Source organism: Haemaphysalis longicornis, unplaced genomic scaffold, assembly GCF_048455015.1.
Source record: "Haemaphysalis longicornis isolate Haplotype H1 unplaced genomic scaffold, Haemaphysalis longicornis Haplotype H1 scaffold_4, whole genome shotgun sequence".
In the NCBI taxonomy this organism is placed as follows: Eukaryota; Metazoa; Arthropoda; class Arachnida; order Ixodida; family Ixodidae; genus Haemaphysalis; species Haemaphysalis longicornis.
Genome location: NW_027526361.1, coordinates 13,718,251 through 13,739,690, shown reverse-complemented (window position 1 = coordinate 13,739,690; position 21,440 = coordinate 13,718,251). Strand labels below are relative to the sequence as shown.

The following is a 21,440-nucleotide window of genomic DNA, read 5'->3' as shown; positions in this document are numbered from 1 at the left end:
TCTCTAGTTAATTAACATTGTTGGAAACTATGTATCTGGCCCCTGTCGCGAAGAGTTGCATCCCGTACTAAGAACTTGCGGCCGCTTAGAAGTATCGACGCGAGAAGTCGGCGCCATTTGTGAAGGTTCACCGTTATAAATGTTCGCCGTTGCAGTATTAGGGCTCTGTGTGGGGCACAAGAATTTAGCGGGAATTTCGCAAAGGCGGGAACGTTGGGTTGTATAATTGTAACCAAGAATTTCGAAGGTGATGTACTGTTCGCAGGTTGCTTGGCAAAATAAAAGACCGCAAAAAGACGGTACAGAAGAACGAAGAAGGTCACAAGCACGGGCACTGACTTAACGCTATTGCTGTTATTGCGAGCTTTAATGGAAAGGAAGGCCTGGGTTCAGGGCTGCCTGTTTTGAAGATTTACAGTTTTGTTTTTAATTATAGCATTTAAAACAACTGATTAGCATCGCTCATAGCATAATTCACATTCTTAGCACAGCAGAGAAGTCATTTAATAACCTTTCCTCATCATCACCTTTCCTCATCATCCTAATCATACCCCCTCATCTTTGCCCTGCGGCAAAATAAACGCTCTAAAGAAATCCCGAGCCATTTTCACCCACGATTAGCAAGAAATTAAAAAAAAAAACTGAACAGGTGCGCTAGGCCATATAGCTCCCGCAAGGTGACACGGTGGCTATGTCGGAGCCGAAGGATGTGCTAGTCACCCGTTCAATATGTGCAAGAAGCGCTTCCGGCAGACTTCTGATAGCTGTGCTGAGACAGCATGTTACTTTCTGAAGCAGCTAATAAAGCGCACCCACCGTGTAAAGTTTCTTCATTATCGCGGTAAGAAAATGTGCAAACTGATTCTTGACCTACGAAGTTCGCAAACTTAAAGCGGCGTGACAGCGATGGGTCTTAAATACAGGCTGAAAGCGCGCCCAAATGTTTGTTCATTTGTTTGTTTGTTTATTGTTTATTGACAAAACAATGTTAAATAGCAGTCTGTCTTGGTGCCAAGGCGAGAGCGGCACTGAAAGCCACCTGACTGGGCCTTTGACACCAGACAGTACACCCAGCAGACAACATGAGCGCAACATACTTCAAACCACATTGCAAAATCTCAGACGCTCAAGACACACTATATCAAACATTATATCGAATAAAATATCAAATGTTCAAACACATCGCAAATTATCAAGCGCATACCATAAGAAACAGATACAGAGTATCCAACACGATACGGCAAAATAAGTGAACATGGCAGAATTAGTGGACAGAATGTGACGTTTGAATTCGACCACCGAAATTAGCTGGCGGCGCTGCAGCTAAGCAGGCAAAAATGTCTGTAATAATGAAAGCTACGTGCATTTTCAAAATTTACAGGACGCCTCGCTGCAACTGGTCTAAGTGCTTGCGGACCGTCGTAAGTACGGCGCTGACGCTCTCGTCGCCATTAAACATACTGGGCACGGCGCGGGCGATGACTTCTGGAGATCGAAATCTTGCAGCGGCCGATGGCTGAACAAGCGCTGGTCAAGGGTGGAAAGTACGGGTGCTATCGTCACCGTTCCTTGGCACTCAGGTTTGTATTTGCATTTTGTAAAACGTGCTTTAGTGTGTTGCACCGGTGGGTGGTGGGATAATGAGTGCGTCATTTGATGGGCCGTGTTGTAAGCCGCATTTGTGGTCTTATCTAAAGACGTGTATAGAGCCCACGTCACAAAATTTCCTGAAAAATGTAGAATAGGATTTCAAGTCACGATTCGGGTACGTACAGAGAAAGAGCAACTGCAAAAAAAAATGAAGTCAGTTATTACAGCTAGAATCCCAATGGCCGAGGTTCTGTATGCGTGCGTTCGTTACGAAATGAAATGTTTCCGATGTGCGACTCAAGGCATTTCTAACGTAGTTAGTTGAATCAAATTCTGTACGCTTATAAAAAGTTCCCTGCGGCGAATCGTGATGTCGTGGGTTCTAGAGTCACCGCACAAAAATGAAGTAACTACTATATTCCCTATTTTGTTTATATTTATTTAAACACTTTGGCCAACTTGAGCATGTAGCTTTCCATTCCTTTGAAATGGCGCAATAAAAGAAATCTACTATTCTCCGCAACCCTACGCAACGCCAGCACATGGGTATTTTAGGAAGTTTCTCAATGTGAATACAGCGGTTGTTGCAGATTTATAAGTGGCGCCAGTGGACTGCCCACACGCCATGGGATAAGTGCGTGTGTGCAAGCTTGACTGGCATCTGTCACAGCGCCATTTGGAACGCCACGCCGGAAAGTGGATTGCCGGAATTAAGCGGGCGCTTGGTAAACCATTGCAACATGTGGTTCGAAATGACAGGCATCGGCTAGTATGTATGTGTGCATGCATGTGTGCATGTATGTCTGTGTGTGTATGTATGTATGTATGTATGTATGTATGTATGTATGTATGTATGTATGTATGTATGTATGTATGTATGTATGTATGTATGTATGTGTGCATATATGTAGGTATGTGTATGTATATATGTGTGTATGCATTTGAGTATACATGCATGCACGTATGTATGTATGTGTGTATGTGTGCATGTAAGCAAGTATGCATGCATGCACGTTTGTATGTATGTGTGTAAGTATGCATGTGCATGCATGTACGTATGCATGCGTGTATGTATATAGTGTATGTATGTATGTATGTATGTATGTATGTATGTATGTATGTATGTATGTAAGAGAAGAAAAACTTCGAACAAGGTTGTTCGAAGTTTTTCTTCTCTTGTGTTCTCTACCATCTTCAAAGTTCTACTACTCCCCGTATGTATGTATGTATGTATGTATGTATGTATGTGTGTGTATGTATGTATGTATGTATGTATGTATGTATGTATGTATGTATGTATGTATGTATGTATGTATGTATGTATGTATGTGTGTGTCTATTTGTGCATGTATGTATGCGTGTATGTATGTATGTATGCACGTATGTATGTGTGCGAGTATGTAGGTACGTTCACATGGATGCATAAGAGAGGGAGAGAGGAATTTTATTGAAATGAAAAAACACAGAAAGGTCGGCCTGATGGTAGTATATCTGGCCAGGTATTCTGTGCGTGGGAAGGGAAAGGGGAGGAAAGAGCGTGGAGAGAGGACGAGAGAGATAAAGATGAAGGAGAAATGAATAAATGGCTATGTACAGAAGATGCCTATACTTCTACTGTATATATGCATGCATACGTGCGTATGTATTGGGGGCCTGCTCTCTACGGCCGTCCAGAAATGAGGCAAACTGCGGTTGAGTACAATGAGAAACTCTTTACTCACATGGAGCTCATTCTCAGTCCGCGTCCGGACACACACCTACACCAGCACCAAAAACACTCTGCCCCCCGAGTCTCAGTCCCCGCGCGCGGTTCTTCACCACTACCGCCCGCTCCTTCACCTCGCTGCCCGCTGCCCCGTGTCCGCCAGCGCCATCTCTCGGGCGCCGACGTCCCCAGGTCCCGCGGCCCAGCAAAGCGTGCGCGGGGGGATCTCGGAGGCCATGCGCGGCCGGTGGGCGTCCGGCGGCGGAGAGGGCCTGAGGAGAGAGCTCGCGGCGAGGAGCGCCGAAGCGCTCCCCACAGTATGTATGTATGTATGTATGTATGTATGTATGTATGTATGTATGTATGTATGTATGTATGTATGTATGTATGTATGTATGTATGTATGTATGTATGTATGTATGTATGTATGTATGTGGACATGTACGTGCGCATACATCTATGTTTATGTATGTATGCATGTGTGTATGTATGCGTGCATGTACGTGCGCATACATCTATGTTTATGTATGTATGCATGTGTGTATGTATGCGTGCATGTACGTATGCATGTATGTATGGGTGTATGCACGCATGCATGCACGTACGTGCGTTCGTACGTACATACATACATACATACATACATGTAGCGAATCAGAAATGGGAAATGAGGGGCTCAGTGAATTAAGACAGAATAAGGGTTGGCAGTCAAGAAAACCTCGGAAAGCAAAGGGGGGAATGCGTTGGGTTATATAAAAAGATATTAAGAATTTTTTGAGTCACAAAGAAAGTGGTGAAAAAATGGGCACAAGACCGGTATTCTGGAGGTCGTGGGTTCGGTTCCCACCCGGCGGGCATTTTTTCACCACTTTCTTTCTGACTCAAAAAATTCTTCATATCTTTCTATATAACCCAACGCATTCCCCCCTTTGCTTTCCGAGGTTTTCTTGACTGCCAACCCTTATTCTACATACATACATACGTACGTACATACATACATACATACATACATACATACATACATACATACATACATACATACATACATACATACATACATACATACATACATACATACATACATACATAACTGATACCGCAAAAGTGAAGAAGGCATGATTCGTCTGTAAATACCGCAAAATTAGGGGAACTCCACCCTGTGGCCTGAAATGCGTGCGCAGGCGGCTAACGTAGGAAAAGACCTTTCGGGAGATCCGCGTTGCGTTCTCCTTGCCCCAAGTTGGTCGCCTTGACACTGCGGCCGTAATCGAAGGAGGAGGCCGCCAGCGAAGAACGAAGAAAGCGACGTTGCCCATCACGATGCGACGAGGCACAGGATCAACGACGGAGTCATTAGAGCCGGTCTCTTTATTTATGCCGTGTTCTCGCAAAGACGTGAATTAGCGGGCGTCAACAACTGCGGAAGACATCTACATCTCAGCCCGCGTGGAAACGGCCCCTTTCGATGCCGTGTCGCAACCTTGACGTGGGTCGCCCACATCCAGGCAAACACTCGCCCGGGGGTTGCCATCATTAGCCTCGATGAGAACACAACCGAACACTGAGTGAAGCAGCCGAGAGAGTACTCCGCCGCGTCGGAGCGAGCAGCACTGCGCGGCTTTCGTCATCGGAGGAGGACGGAGCATGGGAGGAGCCGTACGAGCGCTTCCCCCGGCTCGGGGAATTTGCGGCAATAATTTCGTGCACCCATCCCTGAAAGATATCATAAAAAGTAGCGTACGCCTAACTTCATGTAAACATTTTCATCATGAATGCTTTCACGACGCATCGTCGATGGACACTTCAATTGTTGTTTTTATGCCCTAGCGGTGTTCTGCGGGCTTTTGTAGAACACAATTTTTTATTCCGCTAAAACTAGGGGAACGTGCGTTGGTTTTGTTCCTGATCGTGTACGCCTCTTCCAGATGTATGGTTACTAAAATACGAACCTTATGAACACCCCTCGCATGATGCGAACTTAAATGCCTTGTCATACGTTACAGGCCATGAAGGCCCGGCGAACGTTTTTTCTGCGGAAAATCGCCGTTTTCGTTCGGTTAAGAAATTGGCCGTCGTTGAAGAGAGTTTGGTGGGAGTGCCGGCAGGGCCTTCGTTGTTATATTCAAGCTTTCGGTCCACACAGCCTGTCAATATTATTTAGCTCCCAAACGCGCAACAGGTTTTGGCCACCGATTTGGTGCAGGTGATTGGAAATTACTGTGCTCGGATTCACATACGCCATTCCATTGGGCGTTACAAAACTTTCTGTGTCCATCTATTGGGGTGCAAGTGTGGCGTGATGGTCTTTTCAGACTGCCCTGCGCTCACTGACCCTGCTTAAACCATCTCAAGTGTGGCAGACAGCCCCGTGTTTTTTTTTAATTTATTTATTTATTCGTGACTTGACTCTCCCTGTTATTCGAGCTTTCGTGGAGAAACCTGGTCTATGCGTCGCCTTACCTGGCTGTATGACCTTAATTTTCGCCGCAACATTGTTTGTTAGGGTTTATATTTGAAGGTAAGCCTATTTTTATCTCTCTTTTTTTTCCTGAATACATGCACAACGTCTTTCGAGTTAAACTTACCAAGAAGCTAATTTTTATGCTTTTCCTGGCACCAGTACAATCTGACCGGTTCGGAAAAGACGCGTTTTTGCATGTCCCCAAAATGCCGTTTTTTCCAGCGGCAAAAACTTCATTGTGCAAAGTTTAAAGCGACAGACGTTTCCCTGTAAGATAGGCTACCTCAAATGTCGGAGCTGTTTTTTAATGCTGATTGACTGGTCTTCGCGATTCTGATGCGTTAAGTTAAGCTGAACTGAAGGACGTGCTCCCGGAGACATGCTTCGGCGAGCATGGGGGCCCACTCCGGTTCGACACTTCTAGCATCACGGGAGGACCAGGAAAGATGGCATACTGATCACGTCGCCCTGATGAATTATCGAGGAACCGTCGTTCCAAGAAGCGACCGGCGCATACCGAGTACGTGCTGCTCCGAACGCACCGTCGGAGAAGTGTCATTTGCAGAGGCGATAAACCACCGCATGAGGAACGCTCCCATTGCTAGGCGGTTCGCCGCACTCACTGTTGCCGAATTGTTGCCGAATTGTTGCATGCGCCGAACGCGCATGCAGACTGCTCTCCCGCAAACACGGAGATGTGTGCAGGAGTAGAGGTGCAATTTTCGGGCATGAGTGAAAAGCGTACACTACTTACGGGACGCGGCAAAGGGAGGCGTCTTTGTCTTCTGACTGGGCCAGCATCACGTTTTTCCACGATAGGAGGCAAGGCCACGGTCGGAGTTAACGATTACACAGGTAGTTTTGCATCAATAAATCTTACTCCGAAAACTGTAAAACTAAAACTGACGGCCGATATCAATTGCTAGATGACTCACACGCGCTATTTCGAACGATATTTCCGAGCCTCTTCGGTTTGATATACGGGTCCGGCCGCGCACGTTTAAGATCCCCAGATGGTCCAAATTAATCCGGAGCCCTCCACTACGGCGCGCCTCGACGCCTGTGTAGCGTCGGCGCGTTCAACCTCATAATCAATCAAATCAAGAATCAAATCAATTGATATACGGGTGCTACCCGAATGAAGAGTCCGGCTTTGAGTTTGAAGCGTCTTCAATGCCGGAGCTCTATAGATACCAGTGAATTTTCGCCACAACACTTTATAGTTAAACACAATTCTGACAAAATAAGAGAAGCAGGGGCTCGTACTTGAGACAAAACCGTCAGAATCAAAGATTCTCCTGATCAGCATACCAATATATATATATACGCGGTGGCTCAGTGGCTAAGGCGTTGCGCTGCTGAGCACGAGGTCGCGGGTTCGATTCCCGGCCGCGGCGGCCGCTTTTCTGATGGAGGCGAAAAGCGAAAACGCCCGTGTGTACGAGATTTCGGCGTACGTTAAAGATCCCCAGGTGGTCAAAATTAATCCGGAGCCCTCCACTACGGCGCGCCTCATCGCCTACGTTGCGTCGGCGCGTTAAACCCCACAATCAATCATCAATCAATCAATATATATATATATATATATATATATATATATATATATATATGTATATATATATATATATATATATATATATATATATATATATATATATATATATATATATATATATATATATATATATATATATATATATATATATATATATATATATATATATATATATATATATATATATATATTTAGACGCGGAGTTGTGCGTTGTATACGCGGTCGGACAGGGCTGAGCGGTTTGGTGCGCCCGTTGTAGGTGCAATGCTCAATCGGATGCGCTCGTTATTTGGATGACGCTTGGTCAGTTGTATCGTGCGAGGTCGTCGAGAGGTAGCGCCCATCTGGCCCAGCTGCGGCGGGATGATTCGCCCAGAAAGTGGACGCCAACTCGGGGTGGGCTGTTCGCGCATGCCCTCCGGCCGCCACAAGACCACCACGTGCTGCGACTCGATCGTCTCTCGTTGCGCAAAGGGCACACGGTCAAGCTCTTGATTCGGCATTTCAATGCGCCAAGCCGTCCCTGCGGGGTGTTTGTAAAGCGCATAGATAAAGTACGAGGAAATAAAAATAACGCACGGTAGGGGATACCAGGAAAGATAGCTTATCGCATGTTGACGTCTGGGGGAAAGTAGTTTTCCGTAGCGAGTTTCTCAGCGTTTAGTAATAAACAAATCTCGCAACTACGTGGACATCATACATAGTTCCCGCAGCAAACAGATTGCAAACTATGTAAAGAATAGGTGTAGGTCTGCAGGAAGCACAACAGCGGCCTTAGGACGTGCAGCCAAGAGGCGGCGCAGTCTCGCTTTGGGGACTGCCACACTTACTTGCGCAGCTCTTTCATTTTTTTTTTTTCATTTCATTGTCAACTAGTTACGGGTATTCCGAAAATTTTGAAGTACAAACCAGAGTGAGCATGCATCCCGGAAGAAGCCTGTTTCCCCCGCAGACACAGAGGTCAGCTGAATGTATAATAACCTCATTGTTTTATTAGTTTAAAGGATGGCCAGAAGATGTTTGCCATGCATGGGTATTTATTGGAAAAACAGAGAACACCAGTATAGACCACCAAGAGAGCGCGCTTGAAGAAATTTTCCTAAAAAAATACAGGAACGGTGAAAATTTTGGTGCAAAAAAAGCGTTCCAGAGGACAATAAAAGATAATTTAAAAGTCTAAAAATGTGACCATATCATGAATTCAACACGCAGAGGAAAGCAAAATTTCTGTCTAATTTCTTGATTTGGCAGCGTGTTCACAACACGGCTACTTTTGGTGGTCTTTGGCCCCCTCGTAAAACAAACCGTCCGTTCTGTTTGCTGTTCGTTTTTTGCCCTGGCAAAATCTAGTGTCTACATTTTACGCCTTTTAAGAAGGGTGAACTGTCCACTATCGGCAGGTTTCAACATGTCGTCCTTGCAATTTCGGTGGTATGCTGTGAAACTCAAGTCAGTAGGGACACTAAACCTGTTGATCGGTTCCCCTGGTGACCGAAAGTAGCCGTTATTCAGCACTCGGGATCGCATCACTTGAGGAAAATTTCAGGCCGCCTTGACGTTGCTTTTTCCGCATTGTGTGCACTGAACACAGCTATGACAATTCAGAACGTGTCCACGTTCGGTAAAACACAGAAACGGTACCCGTTGCAGGTGCATTGACTATACCGTTCCGGCCTCAAATGGCCCGTTGTACCAGGAAGGGGGGGGGGGGGGGGGTTAGTGGGAACAGATATTCATTGTCATCGTCATCATATTCATCATATTTTGCTTATGTTCGGTGCAGGATGAAGGCTCCTGAATTGTGCTTTCAGCTGTTCCCTTATATTTCAAGTTCCAAGTTCACTTCTCTCCAATCTGCGGAAAGTGAAGCAAGAGCTAAAGGCTACGGCCTGACAAAGGCTCTTGCTCCACGGAATTGGAGCAATGGTAAAAGGACAATCCGAAATCATGGCATTTGACGTAAAGAGTCCAGACGTCCGAATCCATTCTTTGCCTCCCGATTTTCCCACTTCATACCACCGCTGTATTTATTTCTTCTGTTATCTTTCATCTCGTGCTTTGGTAGCCATTTTCTCGTGTGTTTGATACACCTATTTGACCCTCCCCCTTCCCCCCACCTCATTACATGATCGCCTAAGTAATCTTTCTTTTTTTTTCACCAGCACCGACCAGCTTCAGGTGGTTAACCGGTCTCGTCCGGCCTTCACAGCCCAGGTGCTCCTGAACCAGGGCATCCTGTGATAGTCAGGGCATCACGAGACATGTCGCGTCTTGTAAATGTCATCGCAGTGCATTTTTTCACGTGAAAGAACCAGTTTTTCAGGTATCGTGCCAATTTTCGGATCGCTAGTTGTAGCTTTGTTCGTATGCTTCGGCGGTTTCTCTACGAGCACCAGACACAGATGTCGACATTCTACAACGATAGATCCCCGCCAGGGGTAATACATTTGGGAGACCAACAAGACATATGTTAAAGAGAGTGGGGCTAAGGACACCACCTTGCGGAACACCTTGTCTTATATCGTGACGGGTAGTAACCTGGGCATATACACCGTCCTTTCTCAAAGATAGTAACTTATCCACGTAAACATCTGTCCGCTGATACCTACAGCCGTCATTTCTAGGCAAATAGCATCATGGGCGACGCTGTCACAGGCAGCTTTGATGTCTAGAAAGACTGCTGTGACTATGTTCTTTAACACCATCTGCTGAGTTATGCTCTGTGACAAAATAAGGACCCTATTTATGCTATTCTTTCCACGCATGAAGCCCGACATTTGTGGCGGATACACTGCCTTGTTTTCAAGGTCCCAAACCAGGCGCTCCAAAACCATCTTCTCCATAACCTTGCCAACGCAGCTCAAAAGTGTTATTGTTCGGTAGGAGTTTATGCCCGCTGGTGACTTGCCCGGTTTGAGAACTGGTCTCAGAAGCCCGATCTTTTAGCTGGCTACGAGGCACCATGAGATCCAGGAATAATTTATCGACGGCGTACTGCGCTACAGTCTCCATGTCCTCCAAAATCTGTCACTCACAAGCAGAAAACAGCTAGATGCAGCAAGAAACAATTGCCTGCGTATCTGCCTCGGACTTCCCAGAGGGTCGTCGTGCTTGGGTACTGTCGCGGATGCTGGCTTTCTGCCCTTGGACGTGATTAGGCTCCAAGAAACCGTGCGGATACATCTACGATATCGGATGCACGCCAAAACCGATACAACAGCGTGCATGATAAAACAAATGGCAACTCAAGCTTTGGTCGAACATTGAAGACATTGCATCTTTCCATTCCCTCCCAGGCACCAAATTCAATGCCTTCTTGTTTCCCACCCTGGACCCTTTCGCCATTGCAAATTAGATGCACCATCCCGGGAATTGGCTGTAAAAAGATTATGCCTCAATGCGGCCACATTAGCCGCCACAAACGAAAGTTTTACAGACGGCTCATGTACGCTTGATCGCAGTTCCTCTGGGATCTTTATCTCGTCCACTAGAAAGATGTTCTCTCATCGTCTTGAGCGGGCAACGTCATCAATGTCAGCCGAGCTTCACGCCATCAAAGAAGCCATCCGGTACATTCTCCGCCAACCACCGGGGCGATGGACCATCTTCACCGATTCCAAGGCAGCCCTCCAAAGTCTACTGCGCAACGACTGCTTCAGCATTCACCAACACGCCTCTCGTGAAATAACTTAATAAAGATAAATAAAGATAGATAGATAATAAAATAATAATAAATAATAATAGATAATAATAATGATAGATAATAGATAATAGATAGATAATAGATAGATAGATAGATAGATAGATAGATAGATAGATAGATAGATAGATAGATAGATAGATAATAGATAATAGATAATAATAATGATAGATAATAATAAAGATAGATAATAAAATAAATAAAGATAGGAAAACAAGCATACTTTTGAAGATCCGACAGTAGGAGTGGCCCCAATAACAAGAAATATGCATCCGGAGTACAACAAGGCCAGAAGAATTGCCCGAGCACAAGCCTTCTCCACCAGGTATACAAACGGCCCAAATACGTGCTTTGTGAACGCATCCCCTTATCCGCACCATCCCGCCCCCGTAACCTGTGTAGTGAATGAGTCGGGACAAGAAATAACATCCTACCCAGTCAGTCGATACCAAAGCGATTGATTCTGCCGAGGAAGCCGCGATAGCCCACGCCATCACCACTATCCGAAACCCAATCACCATACTACCCTACTCTCAGGAAGCTTGGAAAAATTATCGACTATACGGTCGCATTTCTAAAACGGCACTTCATCTTCTTCTAACGAGACCTATAATTCCAGAAGTTTTTCATAGTCTGGGTACCAGGACATGAATCGCTTGAGGGGAATGAGGCGGCACACGCCGCTGCCCGCGCTTGTATACACCGGGCCGTTACTCTCACGGGGCAGTCACTGCCTCTTCCATCTAACCTACAACCTATCTTGCACTACACGGACATCGTGGCGGACTACCGACACAAACGGGGAATGTTCCCAAATCCACGCGGTCAACTCACAAGGGATGAAGCAACAACTTTCAGACGACTAGAGGCTAATACGTATCCGCACCGCACCCGTATTCATGCCACTTATTATCCAACAGGCTATCAAACCACCTGCAACTACTGCCCAGCGCCAGTGGCGGTCCTAAGGAGGAGGGGGAAGGGGGCGATCGCCCCCCCCCCCCCCGAAAGAGTTCCTCAGCTGCTTTTTTAGATGCAAGGCATCTCTTACACTCGGCCTGTCCCTCCATCCGGCGTCCGTCCGTAACCCTCCTCCTTTCCCCTCGCCTGCCAGCTGCGTTAGCACGTTCTCCTCGCCATGCCAGCTGTGCGTTAGTGCGCATGCATGTCTCTCTCTCAGTCCATCCGCAACCCTCCACCTTTCCCCTCACCCGCCAGCTGTGTTAGCACGTTCTCCTCGCCATGCCAGCTGTGCGTTAGTGCGCATGCGTGTCTCTCTCTCATCACTCTCTCTCGCAGAGCGGCTATATAACCGCGGTATCTGCAGCGCGCTCCTCAGTCGCTCCGTCAGTCGCTCTTGCTGCTACTGCTCCGACTGCTGCTCCGATGAGTTGAAATGGACACTAACATGCCTGCTACCGCGTAATTGGAAATGTACGTGTGATTGAGCATCATTTAAGGTTCGCTACACATCAACCACATTTGGGTAACCAACATAACGGAAACGCGAATTGAACCCCGTGAGATGCCTTGCATCACCCCAGGGTTCCCCTCGCGGAAGATGGTGGCAATTTTTTTTTTTTTTTTAGCATTCCACTTGTGCGAGGTTACATCCCACTTGTGCGAGGTCGCAAACGTGTTCCGACCGTCATAAATGCGGGCTCGAGCCAGCCGTTGCACCGCCTAAGGGGATTTGTGATTTGTGATTTGTGCGCTAAGTGATTTGTGCGCAAGCGGGTAACACCACATGCGTGCGCACGCCGGCATGGTTATCACCTCCTCCGCAGAACTGGCGCAAGGAGAGGAGCGGTTCATTGATCGCCCCTCCCCCTAACTCCCCCACCCCCCAAAAAAATCCCCCCCCCCCCCCACAAAAAAAAAACCAATCTCTGGGACCGCTACTGACAGCGCCCGGTAGTAGCGGTACCCTATACCATCAGGTGTGGGAGTGCCAGAGAACACTGGACCTGCAACCAATCCCCAACCCTTCCATGCAACAGTGGACGGCGCGGCTGACCAGCAAGGACCCTACGTTCCAGCTGATGAAAAGGGCCCGCGCCGACAGCCGCAGCCAGGGGATCCCGTGCTATGGATACCCTCCACCGGGCGGGTGCCTTAACAACAGCGCCTGTTGTTCTCTATAAAAATTTAATTCATTCATTCATTCCTTCTCCCCTTCCTTCGTCTTAATTTGAAGTAAGAGGCCTTCTACGTGAGTTTATTTTTATTATTCGAGAAGCTCGTTTCGTATCACTACGCGTTACACAAATTATTACCTTTTATTTCTTTAAAAGTGCTTAGTAAGGCCAGTTGTTTCCTCCCCATAAGTTAGCATCGTAAGTATATAATTTATTTCCTTTCGTTAACAGAGGTTAATTTACTGGGTATTCACTTGAGAGGGCTTTCTCCGAGTGCACCCCAACTCTTACTGATCCTGCGTCCTATTTCTTTCTTCTGGTTAAGATAAGCACTAAGAACTTTTCCAAGAAAATTATATTAATCCATCTCTATATTTGATTACCTAGGCATACAGGCTGCCTCTGCGCTTGGCTGTATAACGCCGCTATTGGTTCCTTCTTGTTTGTTAAAGAGAAGCTTTCCTGGTCTCGCAGATGGAGGTGGCGTTACCTAAAATGCAGCACAGGAAAGCCAACTTTACACAATACCAGGGCACATGATGATGATGATGATGATGATGATGATGATGTTCGGAATCGAACTTGTGTCCCTCGTTTAATGAAGCCGACGTCTACCCGATTGCGCCAATCCGACACGGTCAAAGCAGTTTGGATTTAATACCCCTGTCACACGGGCACTTTCAATCGCGATTTAGTCGATCCGGATCGAGCTCAATCTGGATCGGGCGCTGCTACACGGCAGTTTCAATCGCGATCGAGCCTGATCCCGCTCGAACTCAATCCTGGTTTCTCAAGCGTGATTGAGGTTTTTAAGCGCGATCGGATGATAGCGCTGATACTCTTGTCGCCGCTGGCTTATACAGAAGGTTACAACTTCAACTAACGCCAGAAACTGTATCAAATAACTTGACCCAAATATAGTTACGTATACCTACGACCGCACAAAGTTACCAGACGCCGACAGCGAAGTACATTTTTGGCGCCGTCGGGCGTATGTGAGTGCAACCGGTGCAACTTCTCATTCGGGATTGAAACGGGCCGTGTAGCAGCGGCGAAGCGTCGAGCACGCTCGGAAAGTCAATGGCGCTTCGCTTCAATCTGGATTGAAAGTGCCCGTGTGACAGGGGTATTAAAGCGAGTTTGAACGCTTCACTTTGAACGATGATGAAAGGAGGGTGGGGGCGCTCAACTTTTTTGTGAGGGAGTCGTTTGCCGTCGCCTGAATTTGGACTTTGACTCGCAGGCAGTTTGCACTTTGATCGTTGAAGCTTGAACTTTGACTCTCAGGCGGCTTGCACCTTGACAGTCGACGCTTTGACTTTGATCACAGCGGCTTTAACTTTGGTACTTCGCCATTTGATTTTCGCACGCAAGAAAGCTTCACGTTTCAACCATCATCGTCGTTAGACGGAGAGGAATTGAATTTTTTCCAATTCCCCGAGAAAGCATCTCAAATGCAGTTCCGAAACTATGCTTTGCAGGTCACCTGCAGGCTTACAAGACAGCACGATGTCGTCCGCAAGCCTCAAGTGGTTTGCAGTCAACTTGTACCCCTGAACTTCCCCCGTAAAGCTTCCTGAACACCCCCTTGTTATTATTTCTGACGAATCGTGTCCGCGTGCCTGGCGCCGCACCTAAGTGGCCGCGTATCATACTTATGACGGATTATCATGCCCACACTCTTGATCGGGTCCAAGTCAGCCTGCTCGGGCTACCAAAGCTTTTTTTATGTACTTGCGGAGCACATATCTGGATAAAGGTCTATGAGGAGCGCGGGGTATGTGCGAGACAGATTTGTGTGTGCTTCACCCATTATCTTATAATTTCTTTGTTCTTTTTTCTCATCGGGTGTAGCAAGCTGGGCGCAACGGCTTGGCTTGGCTAACAACGCTAGCAACATTAAACATATTCTATTTCTCGTTGCAATGCCCACTGCAATAATTTTATGTAAAATGAAATCAGCTGTCTTGTAGTTGTTACATTACTGCTGTGTTTTTAGCTTAGATACTTTGCGACTATAGTTTGTTATATTACGTGGATTCCACCATTACCTAGCTGATACAAGGTAAATATAACTGGTAGCGAAGGTTCCATAGAAGCCCATACGTTAAGAAAATGGCGGCTCTTAAGCTGCTCATGGGGCTTAGCGCCATCTGTGTGAGGAGGGAACACTTCCGGCGGAACAAAAAATAAACAGGATGTGACGCAAGATCCGGTCAGAAAGTGACGTCATTTTGGTGGCATTAGCGGGAAAATTTGACTTCAAAATAGCCTTAGCAGGCCTCTGATCGCTGAGGGCTCATGTCATTGCCATCTGACGCAAGTTGGCGAGCCCTTGGTGTGTGTGCTTCAAGTCAACGCCAGCTTATACTCGTGACTAGAGAAACGTACTTTAGCAGCACAACCTTTTGCAGCACATCGTTTCCGTAGGTACCGAAGAAAGCGCTCCGCTCCAACCGTTGGCAGCATCGTCCCGTAGTTCACCGTGCCCGCCGGGCACGGTACTAAACGTGTTCACCGACGATACAACGCACCTCGCAAGTCCACGCACAGCAAAAATTAAGAGCACACCAAATTAACAAGGAAAAACGAATGCAAATGCGCACCACCAAAACACGCGAGGGGCGTTTCCCAGCCGACGAACTTTAGGAGCGCCTTTACGAACACTACACGGACTGCATCACGAGCAATGACATGGGCCATTCTTCAGAGGGCGCTACAAAAAAGGTTTTTGAGAATGAACAGCATTTTCATAAATTATTTGCACAGTGGGCCTAAATAAATGTGATTCAGAAATAAATATTGTTCGTGAAATATAAATGTTGTTTTGTTGTAGCACAAAATTTGGTTTTTCGTTACTAGTGTTTGTTCCCTCCTCACCTAGTCGCGCTTCAATCGCCACTCCCATAAGCCCCCATGCTGATGTCGCTGGCAATAGGTTCTGAACCGCTTTTCGCCCGAAGCTTCGCTACCATTTATATTTACCTTGGCTGATAGCTCTGTCTGATCTCTTGTACAGTCATCTTTTCTGAATACACCCTTCCCTACGGGTTGACGCAAACGTAGGCGGTCACTTAGCGGCAGAGCTGATCATTTGATCTTGTCTCTCGCTACGTGCAAAGTGTGTTCCGCAGCAAGATATCGCTGGTAAGCCGGATGCTGTGCGCTGGCTCTTCTTCCGCGCTGTGCATTCTTCTCAAGGCCCAAATTGGTTTGTGTGGCTCTGACGTGTCTCCACCGTTCTTGCGCAGCGCAAACGAGCCCGAACCTCTTCAGGAGATGTGTACAGTTCCTAGGACGGCCCATGATTCCGCTGTTTAACTTTGAGCATACACGCAATACTGTCTCCCCCTGCTCCTGTGGCCAACAAGTAGTCGGTACGAGTGTGGCGCAACTCTTCACGTGGTCTGACGTGCCCCGCGGCGCGACAGGAATGGCCGACGAAGCGAGAGCACATCTATGACGCTTCCTCCGCGATCCGTAGCCGGCAACCGCCAACGCTGTTCCTCGGCCGAGGCACGCGATTGCACCGCCGCAACCAAGCTGACTCTCCAGGGTTACTGTTCGGCACCTCGCACCTTTTTAAATACGATAGTCTTTCTTGGGCTACTTAAACGCAGAAATTTTGGTCTGTCTGTCTGTCTGTCTGTCTGACTGTCTGTCTGTCTGTGACTCGATACAGCCACCGCGCCAAAGTGAAACAAAATATGCGCAATAGTCTTATATACTCACAACCAAATCTAAACGTCTAAGTCCGGTGTCAATGTTCATACTTGTCAACATTGTTAAACAAGAACAAGCCATTACGCAAATATAAGACAGAAAATTAGTACACAAGGGATATTTACAGTGTGCCTTTATGAAAAGAAAAAATCGTAGATGCTTGATTTTCGCGAAATGGAATACTACATCATCTGCATAAAAAAATCACACTGTCGCCTGCTGTCACCCGCATTACTATAGCTTCTGGTAGCATTTTCAGAAATCAAACGGGAACAGCAACGAAAAGTTACACTAGATAGGTTACATGTTCCCCTTGGAGCGCACGTGTAGTAGGGCAACGTTGTTCTATAAACGTTTAAGTAGGGCGACTCGATTCACGCGCGTCTCCGCCGTACTGCAGCGCTGGTATCGAGGTACCCGGCCTGTATAGCAGTGGAACGCGGTAAATTTAAATTGACTTCAGCAAACATTCAGTGTGTTTACCTTGGGAGGAGCGCGACGGAAGAGGAACAGCATGAGAGGTGAGGGGGAAAGCAAAAGAGAGGCATTTACTTGGCAAGTGTCTACAAAGGCTCTCGTCTTTTGTCGACATTTCCAACGAAAGGAGCAGATACGCGACCAATTTTTATATGCGAAGGACGTTTTGACGAGCCCCGGAAGGTATTTTTGGGCGTCAATTTCTTCAGCGTCATTTTTTGACATCGGAGCTGTATAATCGGGCCGTAAGTTGTCTAACGCGAACTGAAAACCCCCAATCGGAAAGAAAGAAACGCCTCCCGTGGTGGGAATCGAACCTAGTGGTTCCCTCGCGTTATGAAAATGTCACCTATCCGATTGAGCTATCATCGCTTTCGGGGTGGTCAACATTCTTTCCTTTGGGTTATTTGCAGCGTTGACTTTGAACAGCCGGGTCTCCGACAAAGAGAGAGAGGGCGGCCAGCTCTGCTGTTTCTCGAGCCCTGTACCCCTGGTGCACGCAAGCTGCGCCAATTCTTTTGGCATCCGTTCTCTCGCGTCTTCTTCTTTTCTTCGTTTTTTTAAGCGACGCTTTCTCTGCCTTACTGGTGCCGTCCATGGTTACGCTAAAACACACCGCAGAAAAGGCAACTTACACGATGAATGCCTCAAGAAAAAGACGCTTCCCGTGGTCGGAATAGAACCGTTGATCCCTCGCGTTATGAAGCCGACGTTTATCCGATTGCGCCTTCAGACACGATCGAGGAAGTTTGGGTTTTGGACTTTGATTGAGGTTGAATGGGAGAAAGCTTCGCGTTTTAACCATCTTTCCCTTAAAAGAAGGGAGGGGGGTGGTCTGTTTTTTTGTTGTTTTTTTTAACTCACGGGTACCGAAACACTGGAAGAACACTTCTGCCACAGTACAGTATGCCGTACTTCTTAACAGACATTGTATCCGGCAATTAAATAATTTAGGCATTGCCTTTCTCAAATCCGCGGTATTGTCGTTGCGCCAGTCGACAGTTCAACGTCAAAGCGGCGCTCACTTCCGCGTTGGTATATAATCATTGGAAAATTCGTCAATCGTAAACGGTAGGATGAGCTATAAACTTGAGTCAGATCGGCGTTGGAGGTTCCCCTCCTCCCAGTCCTAGCACCTCTTCCCGAACTCGTTTGGGTCGGCCTAGCGGTCTGAATTCAGTCCGTGTTCATTCTGCAGAACCGTTTGTAAGTCACTATTGAAAATAAAATTTCAAATTTCCGCGTCTGCTATCACCAACCAGGAAGGCTAACGTATGCTTTTCCGCATGTCCCATCGGTAAAGTTTCTCCTTAGAGCTTGGTTTATAGCTGCATACGTCTGTGTCGATTCATTGATAATCAACGGATTCTCCCGAATGCGGGCGGCAGTTTGGAACCCCCATAGTCGCGGATGTGTCTATCCGACCTTGAGTGCTCTCCTCAACTGCATGGCCATTGTCGTTTGTCACGCGCACTCTAAGCTGAAACGGATGCTGGGTGGATATAGAGCTCACTTTCCTCGTCACATCGAGGAAACAAACCTTCAGTCATGCCAGCGTTCGAGTGGCGCGCGCTAACCATGGGAATACGCGTGGCGTGTCCTCCCTACGCTCCAGTGGCTTCGATTCCAAGAAAAGTGTCCATTGTTTCCGGTCTTAATGGCGGGGTCAATTTCCATACACTGAGCCAGGAGAGGATTTTATTATACTCGCACGTGTTGGGGTTCTAAAACTAGCGCGAAACAAGACGTGCATAGGGAAAAACAGCACTGCACGTCCCCAACGCTGGTCAATTTTTGTTCATTCATTGTCGTTCCTACTTCTTCGTCGTTTGCCGCTAATTACTTCGATAGGCACACTGGCGACACTTCCCGACACAGCTTCTCCAGAATCAGTCATCCGTTGTTGTCGTTCAGCTGTTCTGCTCGCGTGCCGTCACGCTCACCTGTCGCGCGATAAGACGTCAGAGCTACACGCACTAGATTAACTCTTGTTCCGCCAGTGGAGACGCGCTGATGGTGCGCGCTGGTAAGGCATTGGGTTCCTACTCTTGAATTCCGGGTTCAATCCCCATATGAACTCGAATATGTTTCGGCCATTCTTCGTACCGGACAACAACAACGACGTTTTTTAATTTTTTTTTTCCACAATAAGGAGTGTAGGGCTTTCGCCATAAAAAAAAAGTAGTGAAGCGCCATAGAAAGAGAGAGAAGCAAAAGGTTATAGTTGGTTGCCTTGGCCTCTACGAAGCCCGAATATACCTTCTTCCCGTTGTGGGCACCCATACAAAACATTATTTCTCGGCGACAAGGGATGGAAGCGGTGACGAAAAGGCCTAGTGTTCAGAATTACCGCGTGGCGAAAGGTCCTCTCGTACGTCTCTTCCTTCAGTTTTCCTTACAGACTCCTCTCTTTGTTGCACGGTAACTCTGCCGCAATGTCGCTTTACTGGCGACTTTTGTTCCGCCGTGCCCTCGCCAGATGTTTTTTTTTTTTTTTATGCACAAGCAATAGGTAATCAGGCCACACAAAATCTATGCGCGTACTATGAAGCCTATCAGTGTCACATACCCCCAGGGTTGCACATACCCACGGGGGTGTATTGGAAAGGCTTTGAAAAACGGCTAATAAACTGAATCATCTCGGCTATTCAATCAATCAATCAATCAATCAATCAATCAATCAATCAATCAATCAATCAATCAATCAATCAATCAATCAATCAATCAATCAATCAATCAATCGATCAATCGATCAATCAATCAATCGATCGATCGATCAATCGATCGATCGATCGATCGATCAATAAATCGATCAATAAGAGTGCAAGCACCAGGAGGGTCGACCACGAGAAATCTCTGCGTAAAGCCTAGAACAATGTTGCATACCCCCCAGAATAGCACATGCCCCCAGAGATGTATTTACGAGATGGTTTACACGCAGGTATTCAAGCTGAGTCTGATTCACACACGCGAAAGAGAACAAGCAAGAGCTATTTGGACCCGCTGAATGGAGGAAACCAACCAAACGAGTCTTGCTTGCGCACCCAAACAATCTGTATCAAATCGTCCAGCAATCTTTTTTTCCGGTTCATGAGCGAGCCCCACAAATTGAAAAATTAATAACTGTGCCCGTTAGAAACCACTGAATGAAGAAAGTATGGCAGGCAATCCCTATGAGGACATTTCTGTAGGTTTTTTTGTAAAGATTACTGTGGGAAAACTTTATTCGCGCTTAAGTGACCGTAACATTTTATAGAAACAATTGAGCCATAACAAATCACTATGAAAAAAAAGGCATTACGCTCTATTACAGAATGAAGACAAGAGCAAGCTTTACAACACGTGTTTTAATAAGCGAGAATATTACTATTCTCTTCATCGTGAACACAATTACGACGAACTTCTTAGTAAATCAATAGTAGAAGCGTAACAGAGAAGTAGAAGTACTGGCTTGTTAGCAGCAATGTGCAGAGTCGTAAACAGCATTTTTGGATGGAGATAAAATCAGAACTTTTTTTTAGGGAACATTGTGCAGTTAAAAATTTTTGTGAACTCGTTAAAACGGTAAGCAATTACCTCCTTAGGCGTACTCCGTGTGCGCTGTTTCGACGCTGTGCTCTTTTGTAGTGGTACCATTTTACCGCGCACTGTTTTTTCGCTGTGTTGCTCCGTCGCCGAAACAATTATGACGCACGCTGCTATGTCGAGCCGTTTTGCCGCATGTTGCTTCTTGTTTTGCCGTTTTGTCAACGCCTTGATAATTACACGCCACTCTTTCATGTGCAGCAAAAACACTGCAAAGCGGGCGGCGCAGTTCAAGGCTAATTTCTACCGGTCCAACAGCACTAATGTTCACGTCTGGCCCGCGCGAAGCCAACAACGTAGCCACGTTCCCGGCTTTCCATCAGCAAGGCAGTTGCTAGCCCTTGGGAGACGATGGGTGCTGATTGGAGTGTTTCTTAACCGTGTGCAGTGACTGCATTTCAAAGGGGTGTAATCGCTTACCTAAATTCCCTCCCATTTTCAAACCTGCCGTATGAAGCAGCGTGGTGTATTCCTGCCAGATGAGGTGTGCCGCATATAACACATAACAG

General features: G+C 46.7%; 1 protein-coding gene across 1 annotated transcript in view; it reads right to left on the bottom strand.

Moving 5' to 3' along the window:
• Positions 1 to 3,386, bottom strand: part of Dnz1 (DNZDHHC/NEW1 zinc finger protein 11) — a 111,336-nt gene extending 107,950 nt beyond the window's left edge. Inside the window, exon 1 of the mRNA XM_077706020.1 lies at positions 3,312 to 3,386. Coding sequence (XP_077562146.1) covers positions 3,312 to 3,322 — 11 coding nt within the window. The 5' untranslated portion in view covers positions 3,323 to 3,386. The remainder of the gene's footprint in view (positions 1 to 3,311) is intronic.
• Positions 3,387 to 21,440: the final 18,054 nt, after the last annotated feature.